The following is a 26669-nucleotide window of genomic DNA, read 5'->3' as shown; positions in this document are numbered from 1 at the left end:
CTAGCCATCTTAAGACAAGACTTTAATGACAAATGTTGATGGAGTTGTGATATCGTTCAACAGACGTAAAAAGATAACAAGAATTCATACAATCATTGCAAATGAATTCTTAAGAAAACTCAAATAAAAATTTTATTGATAGCTTGAATTGAATTGTTAACTGAACTGAATATAATGACTTAAACCTTTTATATAGGATAATGACTCTCCTAATTAAAATAAAAATCCTAACTCTGCTAAAATAAAAAACTTATTAAAATATAATACTAGTTTAACTAGAATTAAAATTATTAATTAATTCTAAATTCTAGGTTACTATGATTCTAGACAATAATATTAATAGTCTCTTAATTAAAATTGAGTTTTCTTAAATAAATATTCTTAAAAATTCTTTATTATATTTAATAACTTCGTAAACACAAAATATTTTTAAACTCAAAATATGACTCTTTAAAGACTTAATAATTAAACCCAAAATAATAAGAAATTGACTTAAAATGAAATACTCAATAACATTAGGAATGTTTAATTAAATTAAACTCTTTACAACTAGAGAACATGCCACCTCATGCCATATAAGCAAGCCATATTGTTTTGCCATGTCATACCAACCATGTTGCTATGTTGTATTTGGTTGCCACATCATCATTTCCACATTGGTTTGTTTCTTCATCTTCTTTAGTATTTTCCACAGAGCAATGCTATGTGTACCCATTTTTGATACATAATTTATGTACACAGTAATGTGTCATCATGTAATTAGGTTATTTTAAAACATGTATCATCATATGATAAAGAAACATCCAATCACATGATAACACTTTATCTGTGTACACAAATTGTGTACGAAAAATAGGTGCACATAGTTTTATTGTTTTCCACCTTACCAACCTCTTGTCAAGAGTTTTCAATATCATTAATATCATTCTTTTCTTTATTTGCTTTTTTCACCCAATTGCCCTCTTACCTTAGATTTTCTATTGACCTCATTTATTTTCATGTCTTAGCCTTGCTTTCATTCCATGCCTTGGTCCCTCATCAATAGAGGAGTTGATCGAATTTTGGATTTATAGGATTATTTGAGATGAATTTGGTCTAAATTCAGGATTGAGGGTTTCACGTCTTGGGGGGTCTTTGGGGTTAAAGTGTGTTTTATAGCCCTTAGGGACCAAAACGGAGTTTTCGGGTTGTTTGTTGAATTTTAAATTGTATTTGGCTGCCTTACCGGTTTCCGGCAATTTGGAAATACAAACACAATAGTGTTGTAATTTTGGGTGGTAATGTGTGATTTAAAAGTTGGGTGGATGAAATAGTGTTCAGGCCAAACTTTGGGTGGGACAATGTGAATCACTCTATATACATGCGCAGCTTACTGCATGGCTCGATCGGATTTCAACAAAGACTACTTGGCAGTTATGTCGGGCGAGAAGATACCAGTTGAGCTATCCAAAGGCATTAATGGCCTTGAGAAGGTCATTCTGCGAGACCCCCGCGGCAGTTCTGCTGAGGTACCTGAAACTACGTCGTTTCATGTTATTCACTTGTTTTTCTTTTTTCCCTTTTTCATTTCTACTGCTATTTCTTGATAGGCATACTTAATCTGGATCACTTGTTATGTTCGATTTAGTTGATACCCAGTTTATTTAATTTTGAATTGTTAGTATTAAGTTAGCTAGTTTGTGAGGTTATGTGTTGCTTTGTTTGATTTCGTTGTTTCAGATCTGGAGGAGAGAATGTGAGCTTGTTTGTACCTCTTAGCTGGGTTTCTTAGGCTGTGCTTGGGAATGCTTTTGGAAAAATTGTTTATGAGTATAAGGGGTTTTTGTAAAAGTACACGGACAAATTTTCTGGAGAAATTGCTGTTAAAAAGTGTTTTTCTGGAAATTATGGAAAAAGCACCATCTGATAGTGTTCAATCCTTTTTTGGCAATTCCTTTCTAGGCAGTGTTTTTTAACTGGTTTTGAGTAAAAGGGATTTTGTAAAAATACTCAAAAAGCATTGCTGGAACAGAACATACGAAGGTTTAAATAGAGTGCCTTTCAAATTTTATCCAAAACGCACAGAAAAGCACTTTTAGCCACTTGAAAAAAGGCCATAATGGTGTACAGAACGTTATCAAATACTGTGTCAATATCATGTGAAATTGATTGTTGTGTTAATGCTATTTTTCCAACTGCAACTTCCTGTTTTAGTGGAGCCATAATTTTGTTGTAGAAGTTGCTTTTAACTGGCTTTGAGTAAAAGTGCTTTTTTGTAAGGCATTCATCTGAAATATATATATATATATGTATGTATGTATGTATAAAGGTTTCTAAATAGAAGCTGCTAAATATTTTCTCAAGATACTCAGAAATAAACTCTTTTAACTACTGGAAAGATCTTTTAATGGTGCAAAGAATGATCTCAAATATGGTGCTGATACAATCTGACGTATGTTATCTGGTTGAAGGTGTTTCCTGGCAGCATCTTCTGGATCTTCTGCTGCAATGTTAATTGAGCTGGTTTTCTATATCAAACTTGATTTTAACTGAAAATACTATGTTTTTTCCTGCTGAGTCTGTCCAGATTGTTTTTTTCTTTTGGGATCAGAGGGATTTTTATTTCCTAGGATCAAAATCTGGTCTTGCAGTACCTTGTTAGTAACTGATCTTGTCTATTTTAGGAAGTTTTACACATATTATTTTCTTGTCAGAATTGAAAATTTCGCCTGTTAAATGGAAAAATTGCAAAATCTAAGATTTGTGATAAGGGACCAAACACAATGGAAGAAGTTTAGCTGAGAGAAGGTGCTTGATAAGATTCAACAATTTTCTGAATGCACAATCCCCCTTTCTCACTTCCTTGTTGCCTTATTATTATCTTTTTGTTGACAGAGATTTGGAATTATCTGGCATAGTTTAATTTTTATCATTCCCATTTCTTTTTATTTTATTTTATCATTTATAAATTTTAAGGTTGCAAGAATTTTTCCAAAATCCTTTTTTTTCTTTTCTTACCATATTCTTTTTTTTTTTTCTTTTTGAGTTTTCCAGGTGTATTTGTATGGGGGTCACGTGACATCTTGGAAGAATGACCATGGCGAGGAGTTGCTTTTTGTCAGTAGTAAGGTGCTATGGATATTGTAATGATAACTATATTGGTTTTCTATTGTATGCTATGGGAAAAAATGATTGTTTTTCCAGTGACAAGGTGCTACACAATAATCTAACTGAACAGTTTTACAAAATTTTTCATCTATTTATCTAATTGCATATAGGCTTATTTTGAGACTAAGTAGTTAAGGTTGTGGAGTTTGATATTGGCTCCAACTTAGTGGTTGGTGAACTTTAGGAGAACTTGGAGGATTTCTGGTATGATAAAAGAGTTCTTTCTAGAAGTTAAATGGCGTAGGAAGCAGAGGCTGAAAATTGTATGGGCCATTCTTATGCTTTAATGTATCATTTTAACATCACCTAAGGGGCACGCATTCTTCATGAATTTGTCCATACACCAAGTTGGGGGTGTTGAAGTATTAACTGCCATAACAGGCCTCATTGAATGATGATCTGGAAATGTTATAATTGTCTATTTGTCATATCTCCTAGTTTGATGTGTCTGAATTCCAGTTTTTAGATCCTTTGAATAATTCAAGCATTGACCATCATTCCAAGCATGCTGATTCAGAATTTTTACAATGGCGTTATTGTGGTTCTGTAATGTATATATTTCTACTGCAATATTTTTTGTCATGAGAAGTTCTGGCCCTCCACAACGTACACATTATGATTATAACTTGGTTCATATAGTGTTCAAACACATCTCAAGAATTGTAATAGTAGTGTATTGCAAAAAATTAGGTCTTCCTGTCTTTGATGTTGCATTCATTTTACTGCCAATTAGCCTTTGCTATAATTTCAAGTACTTGATAAACCTGCATTGCTTGCTTGTTTATAAGCCATTATCACATACTGGGGGATGTTTTTGGGCTGTTCATGGTTATAGCATTTTACAAAGACATAAAATCTTATTTTTCTTGGGTTGTTTTTCAGTTTTCTTTTTCTCTTCAATCTTCTCTATAAGGTCATACCTTTTCACTGATAAAGTATTTGGCTGGTTTTCACATTGTGATTGTGTTGATCAATGCTTTAAGGTTTGAAAATACCTCCTAAAGTTATCTTTATTGGTCTTTGAGACATGAATTGGCACCATGAAATACTAATGTCCAGCATTTTGATGGTGATAAAGGGGCTAAAATATATACATTGGCATCTTTTCTTTTTATTTCAATTTTCAGATTTGTATGTTTATCTTTTAGTTCATTTTGTTTGCAAATTGAAGTTATCAGAAAATGAAGATATTTTGTCTTGCACAGGCTATATATAAGCCACCAAAAGCAGTTCGTGGAGGAATTCCAATATGCTTTCCACAGGTATGTGGTTGCCTAGGCTGTACTTCTTACTACTTTTCATTACTTTCATCTCTTTAACAAACTTATTTCCTATATGCAGTTTAGCAATCATGGCTCTCTAGAGCAGCATGGATTTGCTAGAAATAGGTTCTGGACTGTGGACGATGACCTGTATCCTTTCCCAACAAATCCCTCAAATAATGCTTTTATTGATTTGATCCTTAGGCCGTCTGAAGAAGATTTGAAAATCTGGCCTCACAGGTAAATACTTGGATATTCAATCATGTTCTGATATTCATACATGATGGATAGTTACTTGTCAGATTTTAAAATTCCTTTACAGCATGAATTTCAGTAAACTTTAACCATTTTTCTGTCTCTTTTCTAGTTTTGAGTTTCGCCTGAGGGTAGCTTTGGGTCCTGGTGGAGATTTGATGTTGACATCTCGCATCAGGAATACTAATGCTGATGGAAAGCCATTTACATTCACTTTCGCTTATCACACCTATTTCTCTGTTTCAGACATCAGGTGACTAATTCCTTAACTTGTTTGGCACCTATTTCACTACAGTATATGCAGTATCCTTTTACTGTGACTTCATTTTCTCAATTGTGAAAGATTTGTTCGCATACCAGTTGTTGCAGTTGCTGTAATGTGGATATAGATATTGATATATTTCCTGCACTAGTTTGCCTATACCTTCTATGTAATTTCATTAATGATTCCCTGGGTTGCTGAATACCAAAATGATCAGTAATTCTCACTAAGTTTGCAAGTTTTTTCTTCTGTATAGGAGTAGGTTTTGGTTGGATGACATATCAAATTTTATATATTCTTTTATTTAATATTGATTCTCAAATTGTTTAGCATCTCATATTAGAAAATGGTTTGTTCCACTAGTCTTGAAGTTGGAGCGATGGTTCTTCATTTCTTAATTCTAAGTGGGTGCTTGTCCAGCTTCTTGATGGTCTGTAAAGAAGTATTGTCTTTTTAGTTCTTTGACTAATGAAAATTTTAAAGTGAAATGCATTATTCACTTTAAAATTATTATTATGACACAAGCGGCTTGGCTCATGAGCCGCACGAGTTGCTCAACTATGTAGCTCAACCTCGGGTTCATTTATGTCTCGTTTGAGCCGAACTCAAGCTCGAGTTTGAACAAGCTCGGTTCAAATCCAACGCTAGCATCTATTGTCAATGTTTTTAATGCTATCTAGCCTATCACACTCTTATCATAGTCCTTCATTATTGAATCACATGTTCTTGCTCTTCTATGGATCACATAAAAAACCTAATGAAGTCCTTTATTTCAAAAGGACCATGCTGGCTCCATCCTACATGTTTGATAATATCGTTGGTATCCAAGTACAACATTCCAATGTTCTGGATTCAGAACTTTAGTTGACCTACATTGCTTTCTTAAACTTATTTTCAAATGCTGTATTGACTCCTAAGGGGTTTATTATTTATTGTGGGAGCCAAATTATCATTAACATTCTGAACTCTCCTAGCCGTATGAGCTGCATTCCTGAAAAGTGAATTTTCCTCAAACAAATAGTCTTGGATTTTGGTTGTGTTAACCAATTTGTCTACTAGGCCTGGGTGCATGGCACTTCTGGTACCTTTTAGCAAGTTCTTAGCCTTATTAATGCTATTTTCTAGTCCAAAAATTTAAACTTTGCTTGTCATTTGGGAAAATCAGAAAAAACAACTATTTAAAATAAGGGAACTAATCAAATGTGGTTGAAAATTGGGTGAAAGAAGTTACTTAAATGAGTAACATGGGTGAGATGAAATTAGTTATCAATAGATTGTGATCTTTGATTTACAACTTATTCTCGTTTTACCAAAGCTGATTGTATCTGATGCCAAATTTTTTGATGGAACCTTTTGGTTACTTAATTGAGATGAATACGTAGGAATATGAAACAATTGCTGACAAATATGTGATGAGTTATCTGAATCAATCTTATTATGCTGAGTTTGAAATTAGGTTGTAATCTTTTTCTACAAGTGCAGCATAAATCTTGCTGTCAGTTATCTATTTAGTTTCAGGGGAAATTATGGCTCTTAATTTAGCAATGATGGTCTGTAAAGAAGTATTGTCTTTTTAGTTCTTTGACTAATGAAAATTTTAAAGTGAAATGCATTATTCACTTTAAAATTATTATTATGACACAAGCGGCTTGGCTCATGAGCCGCACGAGTTGCTCAACTATGTAGCTCAACCTCGGGTTCATTTATGTCTCGTTTGAGCCGAACTCAAGCTCGAGTTTGAACAAGCTCGGTTCAAATCCAACGCTAGCATCTATTGTCAATGTTTTTAATGCTATCTAGCCTATCACACTCTTATCATAGTCCTTCATTATTGAATCACATGTTCTTGCTCTTCTATGGATCACATAAAAAACCTAATGAAGTCCTTTATTTCAAAAGGACCATGCTGGCTCCATCCTACATGTTTGATAATATCGTTGGTATCCAAGTACAACATTCCAATGTTCTGGATTCAGAACTTTAGTTGACCTACATTGCTTTCTTAAACTTATTTTCAAATGCTGTATTGACTCCTAAGGGGTTTATTATTTATTGTGGGAGCCAAATTATCATTAACATTCTGAACTCTCCTAGCCGTATGAGCTGCATTCCTGAAAAGTGAATTTTCCTCAAACAAATAGTCTTGGATTTTGGTTGTGTTAACCAATTTGTCTACTAGGCCTGGGTGCATGGCACTTCTGGTACCTTTTAGCAAGTTCTTAGCCTTATTAATGCTATTTTCTAGTCCAAAAATTTAAACTTTGCTTGTCATTTGGGAAAATCAGAAAAAACAACTATTTAAAATAAGGGAACTAATCAAATGTGGTTGAAAATTGGGTGAAAGAAGTTACTTAAATGAGTAACATGGGTGAGATGAAATTAGTTATCAATAGATTGTGATCTTTGATTTACAACTTATTCTCGTTTTACCAAAGCTGATTGTATCTGATGCCAAATTTTTTGATGGAACCTTTTGGTTACTTAATTGAGATGAATACGTAGGAATATGAAACAATTGCTGACAAATATGTGATGAGTTATCTGAATCAATCTTATTATGCTGAGTTTGAAATTAGGTTGTAATCTTTTTCTACAAGTGCAGCATAAATCTTGCTGTCAGTTATCTATTTAGTTTCAGGGGAAATTATGGCTCTTAATTTAGCAATGATGGTCTGTAAAGAAGTATTGTCTTTTTAGTTCTTTGACTAATGAAAATTTTAAAGTGAAATGCATTATTCACTTTAAAATTATTATTATGACACAAGCGGCTTGGCTCATGAGCCGCACGAGTTGCTCAACTATGTAGCTCAACCTCGGGTTCATTTATGTCTCGTTTGAGCCGAACTCAAGCTCGAGTTTGAACAAGCTCGGTTCAAATCCAACGCTAGCATCTATTGTCAATGTTTTTAATGCTATCTAGCCTATCACACTCTTATCATAGTCCTTCATTATTGAATCACATGTTCTTGCTCTTCTATGGATCACATAAAAAACCTAATGAAGTCCTTTATTTCAAAAGGACCATGCTGGCTCCATCCTACATGTTTGATAATATCGTTGGTATCCAAGTACAACATTCCAATGTTCTGGATTCAGAACTTTAGTTGACCTACATTGCTTTCTTAAACTTATTTTCAAATGCTGTATTGACTCCTAAGGGGTTTATTATTTATTGTGGGAGCCAAATTATCATTAACATTCTGAACTCTCCTAGCCGTATGAGCTGCATTCCTGAAAAGTGAATTTTCCTCAAACAAATAGTCTTGGATTTTGGTTGTGTTAACCAATTTGTCTACTAGGCCTGGGTGCATGGCACTTCTGGTACCTTTTAGCAAGTTCTTAGCCTTATTAATGCTATTTTCTAGTCCAAAAATTTAAACTTTGCTTGTCATTTGGGAAAATCAGAAAAAACAACTATTTAAAATAAGGGAACTAATCAAATGTGGTTGAAAATTGGGTGAAAGAAGTTACTTAAATGAGTAACATGGGTGAGATGAAATTAGTTATCAATAGATTGTGATCTTTGATTTACAACTTATTCTCGTTTTACCAAAGCTGATTGTATCTGATGCCAAATTTTTTGATGGAACCTTTTGGTTACTTAATTGAGATGAATACGTAGGAATATGAAACAATTGCTGACAAATATGTGATGAGTTATCTGAATCAATCTTATTATGCTGAGTTTGAAATTAGGTTGTAATCTTTTTCTACAAGTGCAGCATAAATCTTGCTGTCAGTTATCTATTTAGTTTCAGGGGAAATTATGGCTCTTAATTTAGCAATGATGGTCTGTAAAGAAGTATTGTCTTTTTAGTTCTTTGACTAATGAAAATTTTAAAGTGAAATGCATTATTCACTTTAAAATTATTATTATGACACAAGCGGCTTGGCTCATGAGCCGCACGAGTTGCTCAACTATGTAGCTCAACCTCGGGTTCATTTATGTCTCGTTTGAGCCGAACTCAAGCTCGAGTTTGAACAAGCTCGGTTCAAATCCAACGCTAGCATCTATTGTCAATGTTTTTAATGCTATCTAGCCTATCACACTCTTATCATAGTCCTTCATTATTGAATCACATGTTCTTGCTCTTCTATGGATCACATAAAAAACCTAATGAAGTCCTTTATTTCAAAAGGACCATGCTGGCTCCATCCTACATGTTTGATAATATCGTTGGTATCCAAGTACAACATTCCAATGTTCTGGATTCAGAACTTTAGTTGACCTACATTGCTTTCTTAAACTTATTTTCAAATGCTGTATTGACTCCTAAGGGGTTTATTATTTATTGTGGGAGCCAAATTATCATTAACATTCTGAACTCTCCTAGCCGTATGAGCTGCATTCCTGAAAAGTGAATTTTCCTCAAACAAATAGTCTTGGATTTTGGTTGTGTTAACCAATTTGTCTACTAGGCCTGGGTGCATGGCACTTCTGGTACCTTTTAGCAAGTTCTTAGCCTTATTAATGCTATTTTCTAGTCCAAAAATTTAAACTTTGCTTGTCATTTGGGAAAATCAGAAAAAACAACTATTTAAAATAAGGGAACTAATCAAATGTGGTTGAAAATTGGGTGAAAGAAGTTACTTAAATGAGTAACATGGGTGAGATGAAATTAGTTATCAATAGATTGTGATCTTTGATTTACAACTTATTCTCGTTTTACCAAAGCTGATTGTATCTGATGCCAAATTTTTTGATGGAACCTTTTGGTTACTTAATTGAGATGAATACGTAGGAATATGAAACAATTGCTGACAAATATGTGATGAGTTATCTGAATCAATCTTATTATGCTGAGTTTGAAATTAGGTTGTAATCTTTTTCTACAAGTGCAGCATAAATCTTGCTGTCAGTTATCTATTTAGTTTCAGGGGAAATTATGGCTCTTAATTTAGCAATGATGGTCTGTAAAGAAGTATTGTCTTTTTAGTTCTTTGACTAATGAAAATTTTAAAGTGAAATGCATTATTCACTTTAAAATTATTATTATGACACAAGCGGCTTGGCTCATGAGCCGCACGAGTTGCTCAACTATGTAGCTCAACCTCGGGTTCATTTATGTCTCGTTTGAGCCGAACTCAAGCTCGAGTTTGAACAAGCTCGGTTCAAATCCAACGCTAGCATCTATTGTCAATGTTTTTAATGCTATCTAGCCTATCACACTCTTATCATAGTCCTTCATTATTGAATCACATGTTCTTGCTCTTCTATGGATCACATAAAAAACCTAATGAAGTCCTTTATTTCAAAAGGACCATGCTGGCTCCATCCTACATGTTTGATAATATCGTTGGTATCCAAGTACAACATTCCAATGTTCTGGATTCAGAACTTTAGTTGACCTACATTGCTTTCTTAAACTTATTTTCAAATGCTGTATTGACTCCTAAGGGGTTTATTATTTATTGTGGGAGCCAAATTATCATTAACATTCTGAACTCTCCTAGCCGTATGAGCTGCATTCCTGAAAAGTGAATTTTCCTCAAACAAATAGTCTTGGATTTTGGTTGTGTTAACCAATTTGTCTACTAGGCCTGGGTGCATGGCACTTCTGGTACCTTTTAGCAAGTTCTTAGCCTTATTAATGCTATTTTCTAGTCCAAAAATTTAAACTTTGCTTGTCATTTGGGAAAATCAGAAAAAACAACTATTTAAAATAAGGGAACTAATCAAATGTGGTTGAAAATTGGGTGAAAGAAGTTACTTAAATGAGTAACATGGGTGAGATGAAATTAGTTATCAATAGATTGTGATCTTTGATTTACAACTTATTCTCGTTTTACCAAAGCTGATTGTATCTGATGCCAAATTTTTTGATGGAACCTTTTGGTTACTTAATTGAGATGAATACGTAGGAATATGAAACAATTGCTGACAAATATGTGATGAGTTATCTGAATCAATCTTATTATGCTGAGTTTGAAATTAGGTTGTAATCTTTTTCTACAAGTGCAGCATAAATCTTGCTGTCAGTTATCTATTTAGTTTCAGGGGAAATTATGGCTCTTAATTTAGCAATGATGGTCTGTAAAGAACTATTGTCTTTTTAGTTCTTTGACTAATGAAAATTTTAAAGTGAAATGCATTATTCACTTTAAAATTATTATTATGACACAAGCGGCTTGGCTCATGAGCCGCACGAGTTGCTCAACTATGTAGCTCAACCTCGGGTTCATTTATGTCTCGTTTGAGCCGAACTCAAGCTCGAGTTTGAACAAGCTCGGTTCAAATCCAACGCTAGCATCTATTGTCAATGTTTTTAATGCTATCTAGCCTATCACACTCTTATCATAGTCCTTCATTATTGAATCACATGTTCTTGCTCTTCTATGGATCACATAAAAAACCTAATGAAGTCCTTTATTTCAAAAGGACCATGCTGGCTCCATCCTACATGTTTGATAATATCGTTGGTATCCAAGTACAACATTCCAATGTTCTGGATTCAGAACTTTAGTTGACCTACATTGCTTTCTTAAACTTATTTTCAAATGCTGTATTGACTCCTAAGGGGTTTATTATTTATTGTGGGAGCCAAATTATCATTAACATTCTGAACTCTCCTAGCCGTATGAGCTGCATTCCTGAAAAGTGAATTTTCCTCAAACAAATAGTCTTGGATTTTGGTTGTGTTAACCAATTTGTCTACTAGGCCTGGGTGCATGGCACTTCTGGTACCTTTTAGCAAGTTCTTAGCCTTATTAATGCTATTTTCTAGTCCAAAAATTTAAACTTTGCTTGTCATTTGGGAAAATCAGAAAAAACAACTATTTAAAATAAGGGAACTAATCAAATGTGGTTGAAAATTGGGTGAAAGAAGTTACTTAAATGAGTAACATGGGTGAGATGAAATTAGTTATCAATAGATTGTGATCTTTGATTTACAACTTATTCTCGTTTTACCAAAGCTGATTGTATCTGATGCCAAATTTTTTGATGGAACCTTTTGGTTACTTAATTGAGATGAATACGTAGGAATATGAAACAATTGCTGACAAATATGTGATGAGTTATCTGAATCAATCTTATTATGCTGAGTTTGAAATTAGGTTGTAATCTTTTTCTACAAGTGCAGCATAAATCTTGCTGTCAGTTATCTATTTAGTTTCAGGGGAAATTATGGCTCTTAATTTAGCAATGAGATGGTACAGGAAACACTGGCCACAATTTATCTACATTGCAATCAGTTTTAGGGCTGACCATCTTCAAATCTATCAAGTTTAGTTTTTGTCACTAGAAATATGTCTGTAAGGCATTACTTTCAGGAGAAACTGTGTATGCTTATGTTTATGGTTGGCTCTAATGTTTTGCTTCTTGATACTATTTGAGTTAGTGAAACTGATATGAAGTTAAGTCTTAATTTTGGGCAACAAATGGTTGAGTTTATGTTCTGCATATTTGTGTTGTCCTTAAATGGGGTTTGTTGCTTGTGCTCAGTGAAGTTCGTGTTGAGGGATTAGAGACACTGGATTATCTTGACAACTTACAGAACAAGGAGCGTTTTACTGAACAAGGAGATGCAATAACATTTGAATCAGAAGTGAGTTTATGATACCATATTTTTACGGGTGTGCTTATTCTATGTTTAGCTCTAATGTTTTGGTAATACTTTTGTGGTTACACAGGTGGACAAAATATATCTGAGCACTCCTACAAAGATTGCAATTCTGGATCATGAAAAGAAGAGAACATTTGTAATTCGTAAAGATGGGCTTCCAGATGCTGGTGAGACTAATTTTATCTGTATACTTTTATTAGCAATGTTTTTGGTAATATATGGGGGCTTTTATTTGATATCAATGTATCTTGCTATGTTAGCTGGGAGATCTATATTTTTCTCAGGCAAAAATGCAATAAAATAATGGCCTTAACATTATTGCTTCTGTCAAATGAAACGAGTTCAACACCTAATATTCCATTGTGTTAATAGCTTGAATAAGTTGAAATGTGGTTATATGAATACTGTGACTGCATAAGCCGTGTGTATAAAAGCTTCAAAGAGTTTGGAACCAAGAGTGTACTAAAAGATAGAAAAATCAGTAAACCTGGATAAACGAGTGAAATGTGGGTTCATTACATGTCTACCAGTTCAACAGAATACGGTTTACAAAAGGAATAAAATGAGGTCATATAGATTTTCGTATCGGCAATCATGCTTTAGGAAAAGAGAGAGTTGAATTCTGAAACCACCCTTTATTTAAATTTAAGAAGTATCTTTTAAAACATATCACTACATTGAGCTTGAGCACTATTTCTTTTCCTATATTTCCTCCCACTCAAGTTCGGAATCACATGGATCAATTTTCATCATTTTATTGCCTCCAAGTTTAATTATTTTTGCTGCTTACGTATTTATGTACATAATTGAGATGGCATATGAATTGAAGCATATAAACATCACTGGGTTTGTTCATACGGAGGTTTTTGAGACCATTATGATGTTGGTTTAGAGTTCTTGATGACATGATATATTGTAAGTTTTGTAAGACTTTGCAGGGTGGTAAGGTTAGAAACACAGAAAACTTTCAGATTTTCTTTTCTTTCCAAAAATTGTTATGACAGTTTATAATGTTTGTAAAAAATGTTTCTAGATGACCTTTTATATAAGCTACTTTAACTTGTTTCAGTGTATGTGGGTTTTTCATGCCTCCTTTTAATGCAGTGGTGTGGAATCCATGGGATAAGAAAGCAAAGGCTATGGTTGATTTTGGTGATGATGAGTACAAGCATATGCTGTGTGTGGAGGCGGCTGCTATTGAAAAGCCTATTACACTAAAACCTGGTGAAGAGTGGAGAGGAAGGCAGGAACTCTCTGCTGTTCCTTCAAGTTACTGCAGTGGGCAACTTGATCCTCAGAAAGTTCTTCTCAGCAGCTGAAAGATTGATCATTGTGATCTATTTTCTGTACAGGTAGCTTGGCTAAAAACTTCTGTTTCCTTGGTATATTCGCTGTGCAAGAGTCTGGTGCCTATAATATGCCTGTTTGGGAATATTTGATTTTGAATTATCAATACCTTACTACTTCTGATTTTATTTTCTAGACATCTTTTATTTTTATTTATTTTTTATTGTGATAAGAAACTGAAAGGCTAAATTGATTGAAGAGGAATACAATTTAGTGATCATACTTCTTCTTGTTCCATTTCATTGTTTATGTTGTCTTGTTCTATAAACCCAAACTTCTGTCCTAAAAGCGTGCATAAACACATATGCATGCATATTTCAAGTTCAAACTGTTATTTATAATAGTCTATAGCTGTTTTTCCTGTTTCACTATCTCTAGTACATTTGAGCTTATCAGATCTTGATTTTTCAAAGTGGATAGCTATATGGAGATTATGTGTGGATGCTTAAATGTTATTGAATGTTATTATGGTTTCTCGTCTTCAGTAAGTATGTCAGCAGACAGAAAGAATAAAAGTAAATTTGTCTAATCTGAAAGTATTGTTGCCAATTATAGCTGTATAAATATTCTTCATCAGGTTGAATCATTAATTCAGTAATGGAAAAAGATGGACAGGTTCTTGATTTAGTGAACTCTCTGGTCAATTATCTAGTGATATTGTAATACTGATTGTTACTCCATTGCTCTCCCCAAGCTTTTGTTAATTTTCTTTCTTAGGTTGTGTCCTCTGATCGTATTCTAGTTGTTTTGTTATTGTTTCATGGCTATACTCTTCCATCCATTTCTTAACACGTTGTTTACTTTTCAGGTATATGTTTGCAACACGTGGATGGATTGGTATAATGATGTCTGGCCTATATTTTATTTTTTGTTTTTTTTCTTGTGAAATTCCCCCTCTTGGTTGAAAAGATGGGTCCAATACTGGCTAGGACTGTTAAATAATGCAGCTCTTAAATGACAAACTGTTTGAACCAAAAACAAAGATTGATAAATGGGTATTATTCATATTGTGTCAAAATGGAACAGACAGATATAACTCTGAATAGAACTAAGAACAAGTGCTGCTATTATGATGAAAATGAAATGAAAATACATATATTCTGTTATGTTAGTGTGAAATGTTGTTTTCTTTGCTTTCAATCGCCCTCTAAGGATCTTGAAATGGCTGTTTAGAATGTTGATAGTATTAGACTGCAGGATCCTGTGAAATGAACATGGGAGTTGATTGGCAATTTTCATTGGTAAATTATTAATAGGTTGTTGCAATGTTGGGTGCATTCATAAACTTTTATATGATTTGTATTGAACACCGTTGAGTGATCCACTGTTCAGCATCTGATCCCCAAGCAAACATCTTAATGGCTTTTCTCCGTAAGTAACCAAACCCAACAAGCGTTGCTGGCCTGAACCTTGAATGAGGTTTTCTTGCATTAAAAGACGACATGAAACAAAAAAGATTAGGTTGCAGAGATTTCATGAGGAAGATCACAGAATGCATGATATACGTATGAATGCATGATAGAAAAACTAATATGCATGAAATTGTTACGAGAGTATTAGGTTAAAAATACACAAGATTATTAACTAATAGGAGAAAGGTCTTGTTGGAATCTATTCATCCCCGTCCCTAGCTCAAGCAACATTAATATAACTGATATATTAGTTTCCATTGATGCACTTTTAACGACCTCGAGTAGTCTCTTGAAATTTTTTATTACTAGTTAACAAAAATAAATTAACGATTATAGTGATATGTGTGGACCTCTAATAGTGCAAGCCATATATGATTACTCTTATTACATCTCAGTAAATATGACTATTTGTTTTTTATGAAACACAAATTTAAATACTTAAAAAAAATTCAAAGAATTTAAGGAGGAGGTATAAAAGTAGTTATGAAAGAGTATAAAGATCTTTTGAAATAATTGAAAAGGTGAATACTTAACTACTAAGTTCAAAGAATACCTAAAAGAATATGAGATATTGTTTGAACTCACTCCTCAAGGTACACCATAATACAATGGTGTATTTGAATGGAGTAATTGAACCTTGATGGATATAGTCAGGTCTATGATGGGTTTCATTAATCTACTCATGTCATTCTAAGGCTATTCCCTAAAAATAACCTTGTATACACTGAACCGTGTCCTATTCAAATTTATGGACCAAACTCCTTATGAGTTGTGGACTAAGTGCAAACCTAATTTTGAATATCTAAATGTTTGGGGTTGTCAAATGTCCCATCCAAGTCTATGGACCAAACTCTTTACAAGTTGTGGACTGAGCAAAAACTTAATCGAGAATATCTAAAGGTTTCGGATTGTGAAGTGTCTTGTTCAAGTTTATGGACCAAACTCCTTACAAGTTATGGATTGAGCGAAAGCCTAATTTAGAGTATCTAAAAGTTTAGGGTTGTGAAGCGTATATTAAGAAATTACTTCAAACAAGCTGAGTTCCAAATTTTGGTTTGCATTTAATTGAATTGGAACTAAAACTGAAATTTTCTTGAGTCATGAGGTTGAACAATTAGTTTGCAAAGTTTTAGGGATAAAAATGTAATTTAACACTTGACTAATTAATAATTAAAATTTAATTTTAATTCAATATGCATGTATGGATGTATGTATGCATTGTACCTAGTACACAGCAAATGAACTGATGAGAATGTTTTTATTTTATTTATTTTCTTTGGGTTCACACCCTGATTTAATTCCTTTTCTTCTTTAGTTTAGGTTGTTATTTTATTTTCTTAAAATAATGTAACTAAGAAATAAAGTCATGTAATTATTGAAGACTAGAGGCGAAAAGGACAAGTGCAAAGATGAAGACCCAAAGACAAAATATTCATCTAGGTTGACCAGTCAGATCTCTTTTGACTCGAGAGGTTTGACATTAGTTATGACTATGTATTGACACATTTTAATTTTACGTTGTTGGATGGATATGAATGCTTATATTTTTCCAGATGTCACCTAACATGCGACATCAAATTTAATGAGACTAATTAATTAAAACCCTCAATTTAAATATTGAATCTAAGATCACATTAGATCTGTCGAATATGATACCCTAATTAAGCCCCTGTTCATTGGAACCTTGTTCAACATAGCGAAGGGTACACTTTTACCAAGAATTACTGTATATGCTCACGTAGATTGAACAAGAGGTATGAAAGGTAGATTCAACTAATGTGCTTATGGTTGAAGCCTATACACATAGATTCAAGCTAAAGGAAAAGGCAAAGCTAAGGCTAAACCCAAGTTTAAAGCAAAGAAGCAATCAAATACTGCTACTCAACCAACAGGTGGTGTGGGAAAGAGAAAGGTTGTTTGCTTTTATTGTGGCAAAGTTGATCACTAGAGGAGACATTACAAGACTTTCTTAGAAAACAAGAAGAAAAAGGTAGCTAAAACCTCTACTTTAGGTTTGTTTGTCATTGAGATAAACTATTTCCCTTGTTCATCCTAGGTTGTAGACACAAGAAGTGGTACTTATATTTGTTGTGATATGCAAGAATTGTGGCATAGTAGATTGCTTGCCAAAGGAGAGGTTAACCTCTGAGTTGAAAATGGAGCACGCGTTGCTACACTAGCTATAGGAATTTATTATTTTAGGTTGTCCACTGGACTTGTTTTAGAATTAAATAGATGCTATTATGTTCTGCCTGTTTCTAAAAAAATAATTTTTGTGCTTGTTTTAAACAAGGAAGAATATTTATCTTTTATTGCTGGTGGTACTATAACTATTAGTTTTAATAATACTCTTTATGGAATGACTAATTTGCATAATGGTTTGTACATTCTAAAATAGGATAATGAAATTCTTAATGTGCAAAAATAATAAACATTTGAAAACAAACGAACTGAATACCTTATATCAATGGTATCGCAGGCTAGGCCTTATAGGACCGAAACACATATCAAGACTTCTTGAAAAAAAAAGTCTTGCAATCATTTGATTTCTAATCTTATGATGAATGCAAATCATGCCTATTCGATAAGATGCCCGAGCACCCTTCACCAGACACAGTGAAAGAATGACTAAATTGTTAGGGATCATTCACAATAATGTGTGTTGGCTCATAATAGTGCATACTAGATATCGGGAAACTTATTTTGTCACATTTAATAATGACCTTAGTAGATAAGAATGTATTTTTGTTGAAACACAAGTTTGAATACTGTGATAAATTCAAAGAATTAAAAAACAAGGTAGAGAAATAACTTAGGAAACAAATTAAAATCCTTCACAGTGACTATGGTGGTGAATACCTAAGTGTTAAATTCAGAGGATACCTGAAGGAACATGGGATAGTCTCTCCACTCACTCCTTCCAGTACACCACAACATAATAGTGCATTTGAACAGAGGAATAAGACTTTAATGGAAATGATCAGGTCCATGATGAGTTTAACTGACCTACCCATGTCTTTCTGGGGCATGCCCTAGAGATTGCTGCCTATACGTTAAACCATGTCCCATCTAAATATATGGATAAAAATTCATATGAGTTATGGATTGGACAAAAACCCAATCTAGAATACTTGAGGATTTGGGACTGTGAAACTTATATTAAGAAATTGACTTTAATCAAGCTGAACATTAAGTTTGAAAAGTGTATCTTCATGGGGTACTCGAAGGAAACTAAGGGTTATGCTTCTACCACTTAGAGGAATGAAAAGTCTTTGTTGCTCATATCAGTATGTTCTTTGAGAAAGAATTTATTCTCAAGAAGACTAGTGTTTTTGCTTTGTTACTCGTATTGGTGTGTTCCTTGAGAAAAAAATTATTCTCAGGAAGACCAGTGAGAGAAGGGTAGAACTTGATTAAGTTCCTATACCACAAGATATCACAGATGTTAGATAAGATGATATGCCATCATAGATAGTTGATCTTGAGGAAATTTCTCAATCTCAAAAAGAACAACCTCAAAGCATAGAAGAACTACGTAGATCTACATAAGTACGTCGTAAACCAAAAAGATTTGGTTTTTTTATGACTCAACATGACAATGTATTTGTCATCATTAATGATGAACCTAAGACTTATGATGACAATGTCTTGAGTTTAGATTCTGTTAATGGTTGAATACCATAAAAATTGAAATAGACTTAATTTACCAGAATAAAAAATGGACTTTGGTAGATGCACTTGAAGGAGTAAAACTCATAGGATGCAAATAAGTCTTCAAAATGAAAACTAACATGAAAAGTAATGTGCATACATATAAAGCATGACTAGTTGCCAAGGTTTCACACACAAATATGCATTGACTATGATGAAACCTTTTCGCTAGTTGTTATGCTTAAGTCTATTAGGATTATAATTACTATTGCTGCATACCATAACTATGAAATCCTTCAAATGAATGTTAAAACTACCTTTTTGAATGGAACCTTGTAGAGGACGTCTACATGGCATAACCCGATGGTTTTATTCTTGCTAGATAAGTTAATAAAGAATACAAGTTGCAAAAGTCCATTTATGGGCTTAAACAGGCTTTCAAAAGTTAGAATATTCATTTTAATGAAACTGTATGAGAGTTTAGTTTGATAAAAATAGAAGACGAGCTGTATGTATAAGAAGGTTACTGGGAAGGATATTGTATTTTTAGTATTGTATATCGATGACATCTTGATTATTGGAAGTGACATACCAAATTTGTCGGTAAAGGCTTGGTTATCCAAGTGTTTTTTCATGAAACATTTAGGAGAAACAACCTACATTCTTAGGATTAAAATTTATCGAGATAGAGAGCGTAGACTGTTGGGCTTAAGTCAAAGCTTGTATATAAATAATATCTTGACGAGATTCTTTATGGAGGAATCTAAGAAAGGATTCCTACCCATGTCCCATTATATATATCTTTTAAAAAAATGTGTTCATCTTTATAATTTGAGAGAGATAAGATGAATAGGATCTATGTGCCTCAACTATAGGATCAGTCATGTACGCCATACTATGTATGAGACTTGATGTCTCATACACCTTGAGTGTTTGTAATAGATATCAACTTGATCTAAGTGAAAAATATTAGAGAACTATCAAGAACATCCTAAAGTACCTGAGAATGACTAAGGATAAACTCACTATTTGAGGCTACAGTGATACCAATTTTCAAACTGATCGAGATGACTTTAAATCACAATCTAGGTTTGTGTTTTGTTTGAATGATGATACAGTAAGCTAGAAAAGTTCCAAAAAAAGTACAGTGACTGATTCTACAATAGAGTTTAAATAATTGCCCTTTCAAAAGCAATAAAAGAGGTTGTATGGATCAAAAAGTTTGTGACAAAACTTGGAGTGGTTCTAAACATTACTGAGTCGATTGATCTCTATTATGACAAAAAAGGCGTGATTACTCAAGCAAATGAGCCATGATCTCATTAGAGGTCTAAGCATATACTCGAATGATATCATCTTATCTGAGAGATTATTCAACAAAATGACATACAGATAGAAAGGAGTAATACAAATGACAATTTGGCTGACACATTAACAAAGCCTCATAGTTGAAGCATTACAGACACGTAATAGGATTGGGCATTGAATACATGACTGATTAACTATAGTGTAAGTGAAAGATTGTTAAATTAAATGCCTTAGAGCCATTGACATTTGTAATTGTAATTTATCTTATTAATTAATAAAAAAAATTATAGTTATTCAGTTTATATACTTGTCTTTTATATAATTGTGCAAATAACATATCTTTAGAATGGTAAAATTGTGATGAGAGGATCAGACGACTGACCATAGAAACCCTATATAATCCTAATATTACAATAACCAAAGGCATATGTAATGGTAATAAGATTATCATAGTGTTAAGTAACCTCACTAAAAGATGGCGATAGTTCTCACATGTCAAAGCTGTTTGCTGACAGTTGGTGTAACACATGGGTGCACATTTTAGACATGTTATTTGGATTAATCCCACCAGAGGATATCTATATGGATGGTTACTCTAGTGTTTATAGAACAAATCTTCTGAACACCATGGGTAGATGTGATCCCTTGACTTGAGGTCGCCAGACTGTCTGATGTAAAGATTAGTATAATTTGACACTATTCAATATATCTCCATAATAGGGGTATTATAAAGATAGTGAACGACCATATTATGAGATAAATGAAGGTTGTGGTTGATCAATAAAGGATTTGTCACTCTTGAGCATATAAGAAGATATCTCATATACAAATGCTAAAAGATATTTATGACTGCTTCAATGTATTGCCACAGTAGGATGAGATTATAACTGAATCTGTGTAAGTCATTAATGTGTATTAGCTCATATTGAGGAACTATTATGATAGACACACTTCTATATCTCAACTACGAGAGATATCGATTGACGAAAAGATTGAATTGTACGTAATTGTGATATTATAGAAACTTATATAGATGTTTGCTGACATTTTATTATTTGGGTGGCCATGACGCTTTGTTAAAAGCTAATCTTGGTCTATGTCTGAATTTGACTTGAATCCAAAATGTAATTTGACACTTAAGATAATAATAATTAAAAACGAATTTTAATTGTTATGTATATGTATGGATGTATGTATGCATGGTGCCTAGTACACAACCAATAAACTTTGTAGATGGTTTTTATTTTTATTTCATTTTTGGGTTGCAATTCTTAAAAAGGGTCTGCACATTCTGCCTTTATCCTCTTTATTCTTTAGACTATGCTATTTTATTTTCTTAGAAAATTGTAACTAGGGAACAAAATCATGTAATAATTGAAAATTAGAGATGAAAGAAGAAGCATGAAGACTTAAATATGGAGATTCACCTAGGTTGACTAGTGAAACTACTTTTAGCTCAAGCGACTCGACATTAGTTATGGTTGTGTACTGGTACATTTTATTTTTACGTTGTAGAATACATGTATAGGTTTTATTTTGCAAATATCATCTAACATGCAACTAAAATATGATAAGACTAAATAAAAAAACTCTCAATTTAAATATTAAGTCTAACATTTAATTGGTGTCTTTCAAAATGATACCTTAATTAAACCCTATTTGTTGGAACCTTGTTTGCCAAAATGAATGGTACATTCATACTAGGTGTAGAATTAGGTGATAATCATGGTGGTCCGATTTCACTAATATATTATTTTTGTTGGCCAAAGTGAAGGTGAAGTATGTTAGAGGCATAAAGAGAGAATACATTTGTCAATGCGAAGAGATATGTAATATCTACCCTACTAATACCGAGATTCACATTTGAGGTCGCATGATTTATTGGGTTAACACTTGACTTGAGATTATAAGCTTTTGATAATTAATTTGAAATTTCCCTATTTGATTCATTCAAACTTGTTTGCCAAAGTAAAGGGGAGATTTAATGTGATGAGATCTCTGTCCACTAGGAAGTTCATCAGAACTTCCCAAATTCAATAGTAAGGGCTACTGGCTTGAAGAAAATAGTGAGAACATTTTTTAATTATCAAATTTGTAGTTAAAATGAACTTTGATAATTAAATAAAATTACTAATTCTTTTATCTCTAAATTGTAGAGCACAAAATCACTATACCAAACCCAACATATCTATCAATTCTTGAAATTAAAAAATAGGCTCACTAGAAGCAACTTCATTAATTGGTAAAAAAATCTTCAGAATATTTTACATCAAGGATATTTTTACCCTTTTAATAAGTATCCTGATGACTCCATGGAAGTTCAATGCCTTAGAGCCAATCGAATTTGACATTTGTAGATGTAATTTTATATTAATCATTAATAAAAGGATTTATTGTTATTTAATTTATATGTTTTTTATTTATATAATTGTACAAATAACATAGCTTTAGAATGGTGGAACTATGACAAGAAGATCAGACAATTAATCATGAGAACCCTAGGTACACATTAAGTGGTCATTCTAGAAATGGCCATAATTCTAACATTGCAATGAATAAGGGCACACACAATGATGATATGATTATTATAATGTTAAGCGACCTTGCAAAAGTGGCAATAGTTCTCACATGTTAAAGTTATTATAAACAACTTGGTACAACACATAGGTGCATATTGTAAATGTGTTCATTGGATTAACCCAATTAGAGGATATCCATATGGATGGTTGCTTCAGTGTCTATAAAATAAATCTTTTGAACATAGGGGTGCATGTGATCCTTTCACTTAAGATTTCCAGATTGTTTCATGTAAGGATCTGTATGGTTTGACATTATCTAACATGCCATCATAATTAGGGTAACTATAAAAATAATAATCAGTCATATCGTGAGATATAAGGAGATTATATTTGATCGATAAAAGATTTGTCACTCTTGAGCACAGGAAAAGATATGTCACATGAGAATACTGAATGACATCTATGATTGATTGAATCTATGACCACAGTGGGATAAAGTTGTAGCCTAATCTATATTAGTCATTAATGTGTATAAGTTTATACTGAGGAACTAATAAGATAGAAACACTTCTCGGTCTTAGCCTTAAGAGATACTAGTTGATAAAAGGATTGAATTGCATATAATTATGGCGTCGTAAAAGCTTAAGATATGTTTACTCACACTTTGTTATTTAGGTGGCCATGATACTTTACTAGAGGCTAGTCTTGATCTATGTTTAGATTCATCCCAAATCTAGATACTACCAACCTGATAGAGAGCTTATGGGTTATATGCATAAAGAAGTTAAATTGAACTCAGAGGAGTTAAGTGTTTGTTGATAATCCTAGTGTTCAGGGCCGAGAGAGAGAGAAAAAATGGATAAAGATTGCCTAGTTTAGAAGAGTCAGCTTGACTATATCTTGACCAAGTGTTAGCTGTGCACTTAGTGAAATAGGTGCCAAACATGCAAATGCATGATACTAGTTGACACCTTGTAATAAAAACTTACAGACCAATTTGTAGCCATGTCATGCAAGTCATAGCTATGCTAGTGGACACATATTTGTGTGCAAGCCTTAGCCATGTCAATTGGACAATGTTGTAGCTAAGCCATGTAAGCCTTAGTTGACATGAGTAGGAAATGCATTTGCCAATGGATGGAGATATGTAATAGCCACCCTATTAATGCTATGAGTTACATCTGAGGTCGCATGATTTGTTAGGGTAACACTTGACTTAAGATCATGGGCTTTTGGTGATTTATTTGAAATTTTCCTATTCAATTAATTCAAAGCTATTCGCTAAAATGAATGGGAGAATTAATGCAATGTGGTTTTGGTCTACTAGGAAATTAACCAGAACTTCTTAAGTTCAATAATATGGGCTATTAACTTAACGTAAATAGTGGGAGCATTTTAATTACTAAATTCGTAATTAAAATGAATATTAAATAAAATGATTAATTTTTTTATCTATAAATTGTAGATAATAAAATCACAATGTTAAACCCAATGTATAAATCAATTCTCAAAAAAGAAAATAGGTTTTTTGGAAGCAACTTCACTAATTGGTACAAAAAGTTTTTGATTATTTTGTGTCAGGAGAAGAGGTTATACATCCTTGAGGAGTCATTGCCCCTTAAGCGTAGTCTTGATGACACTTAGGAGCAAAAAGATATTTTTAATAAGTATCTTAATGACTTTGTGAAGTTCAATGCCTCATGCTGACTTTCATATCATTTGTGCTTCAAAAACAACCTAAGGAAATGGATATGCAATCCATAATTGCACACATTCGAGAGTTATATTTCACATGTCAAGTGCACTATTTGATTGCGAACCTTTGAGGGAAGACAAGTTAGCCCTTATGTGGTTAAGATGATTTGTTGTATTAAGTGGTTGGCAAACATAGACTTCATCATGGATAATAAGCTTACATTGACTTGGTGTTAAAATCCTTCCCTAAATCGTGGGCTAATTTCATTATGAATTTTAACCTAAATGAAAGGAGAAAACACTAAAGGAGTTGATGTGTATATAAGTAGGTTGACGAAGAAGTACGAAAGGTAGCTTCATGCCTAAAACCTTGTTGACGCAAGCTTCCATTGTTGTGACATTTTTCTCATTTTGCCATGATCCAATTTCCAAGATCTAGTCGATAGAAGCCTTAGTAGCCTTTTTATTGGATTGCCTCCCATTTGTGGTCTATGTGGATAATAGCGATCTTTACATAACCACGTGTAGTCTTAGAAGAGCCAACAACGTAGATATAATTTCTAAGCACCCTATGTTTGTTTAACATGTTCATGAATCTATGAATTAAAACAAGTATCTTGGATGGGTTTTAGGATCTTTGATAATTTTTAAAATTTTTAATTTCACTACGTTGCTAGTTAATGGTGCCCTAAAACCCTACAGTGATATCAAAGCCATCGTTTAGACATATTTTCATGAAAATATACGTACAAGTTTTAATTATCTTTATATGTCATTGTATGTAATTGATAAATAATCAAAACCTTAAATTTGGTAAAGTTGAATTACAATTATGTTGCCATACGATTTGTTGAGTTCAATGACAATGTAAAGATGTGTTAAATTTAGTGAGTGATTATTCCTAAAATTTTCTTGAGTTAATTATTGATGCAGGATTAAATTCAAGATTGATCGTTGGTTTGTCACATGAGAGTGGTTTACGCACCACCACTGCTCACATGATGATTGGTTTGCCTTTGCACGATAGCTTCTAGATTTTCTATCATTGGAAAGTCTAGAAATTGAGGTTAGAAACACCACCTTGCATTACTGGAATGAAAACTAAATAGGGTGATGTCATGCACGATAAGGCTACTCCATGCCACGATGTGCGCTTCGACAAAAATTGTCTTTGGGTCAACGTAGGACATGGTAGGGCAGTCTTTGCCCTATCCTGTTATTGAGGTACAAGTTGGTGTATCACTAAATGACACTCACCTAGATAGTTTTTTCTAGGTTATGCATTGCCGTTAGTGCACTCGTTGCACCTTGAACTTGCGCGTGGTTGGGTAGTTTTTCTGCCTAAGCCGTGATTGTTTTTGGTGCAACCAGTGTACAGTGGTCTTCGATTATTATTATTATTATTTTTGATATTGAATGGTGCTTATAATTTTGTAACTACTGTTATAAAAATTTAGTAGCAATTTTATCATTAATGCAATTTAGAATGTAAAATTTAGCAAAGTGTGGGCAACACGAAGTTGTTTCATAAGCTGTGAATGCTTTTGTAATTTTGGTGACTTTCATAATCATGGCATGCACAACTAGCAACCTACCTACATGTCTGGCTAAGGTAGAAAAATTCAATTTAGTCTTGTTTTGATGAACTAGGGCTGAATTGCAATTTGTCTAGCCTTTAGGGTTGAGTTACAATTATATAAAATTTGAAAGATTAAAGTAAAATTAATGCTTGGGTAAAAATAATTTTTCATTATTGTACGCATGTTTGGGTGATATGCATGGTGTCTAGTATACAGTTGGACGATTTATATTAAATGCTTCATATTTGGGTTTTTATTTTTTAATAAAATAGGGCCTATGCATTTTGCCTTCTCTCTTATTTCTGATATACCTTTTTTCTCACCTAAATCTGCTAACATGTAACTTGAGGTTTCTATTTTACCAATGTAAAATTAGAATAGGATTTATTTTTTTTAAATTAGAAAAATGTAACTAAGAAACAAAACCATGTACTTATTAAATTTAAAGACGAACAAATTTTTAAAGCTTTAAGAGCAAGAACGAGGTTGATCAGTTAATTCCTATGGCTCGAGAAATGACATTAGTTAAAACTTGTGTATTAGCGCAATTATGATTTACGTTGTAATATGCGTGTTAGGCTTTATTTTTCAAAAAATCAACTCACATGCTAAATAAACCATAATAAATCCCTAAACAAATTAAGTTGAAAATAACCAATGCATTCC

The 26669-nt window shown here is 33.0% G+C and overlaps 1 protein-coding gene across 1 annotated transcript; it reads left to right on the top strand.

Annotated features, from left to right (window-relative positions):
• Window positions 1-1355: 1355 nt before the first annotated feature.
• LOC123195048 (putative glucose-6-phosphate 1-epimerase) lies at window positions 1356-14944 on the top strand. The gene is made up of 9 exons (XM_044608619.1): window positions 1356-1508; window positions 3034-3108; window positions 4353-4409; window positions 4489-4649; window positions 4777-4917; window positions 12371-12473; window positions 12559-12658; window positions 13596-13843; window positions 14647-14944. Exons 1-8 carry the CDS (start codon window positions 1377-1379, stop codon window positions 13808-13810), a joined length of 984 nt encoding a protein of 327 aa, XP_044464554.1. The 5' UTR covers window positions 1356-1376; the 3' UTR covers window positions 13811-13843; window positions 14647-14944.
• Window positions 14945-26669: the final 11725 nt, after the last annotated feature.

The sequence above is a fragment of the Mangifera indica genome, chromosome 13 (assembly GCF_011075055.1).
Source record: "Mangifera indica cultivar Alphonso chromosome 13, CATAS_Mindica_2.1, whole genome shotgun sequence".
Lineage (NCBI taxonomy): Eukaryota > Viridiplantae > Streptophyta > Magnoliopsida > Sapindales > Anacardiaceae > Mangifera > Mangifera indica.
This window is presented reverse-complemented; position numbering and strand designations above follow the sequence as displayed.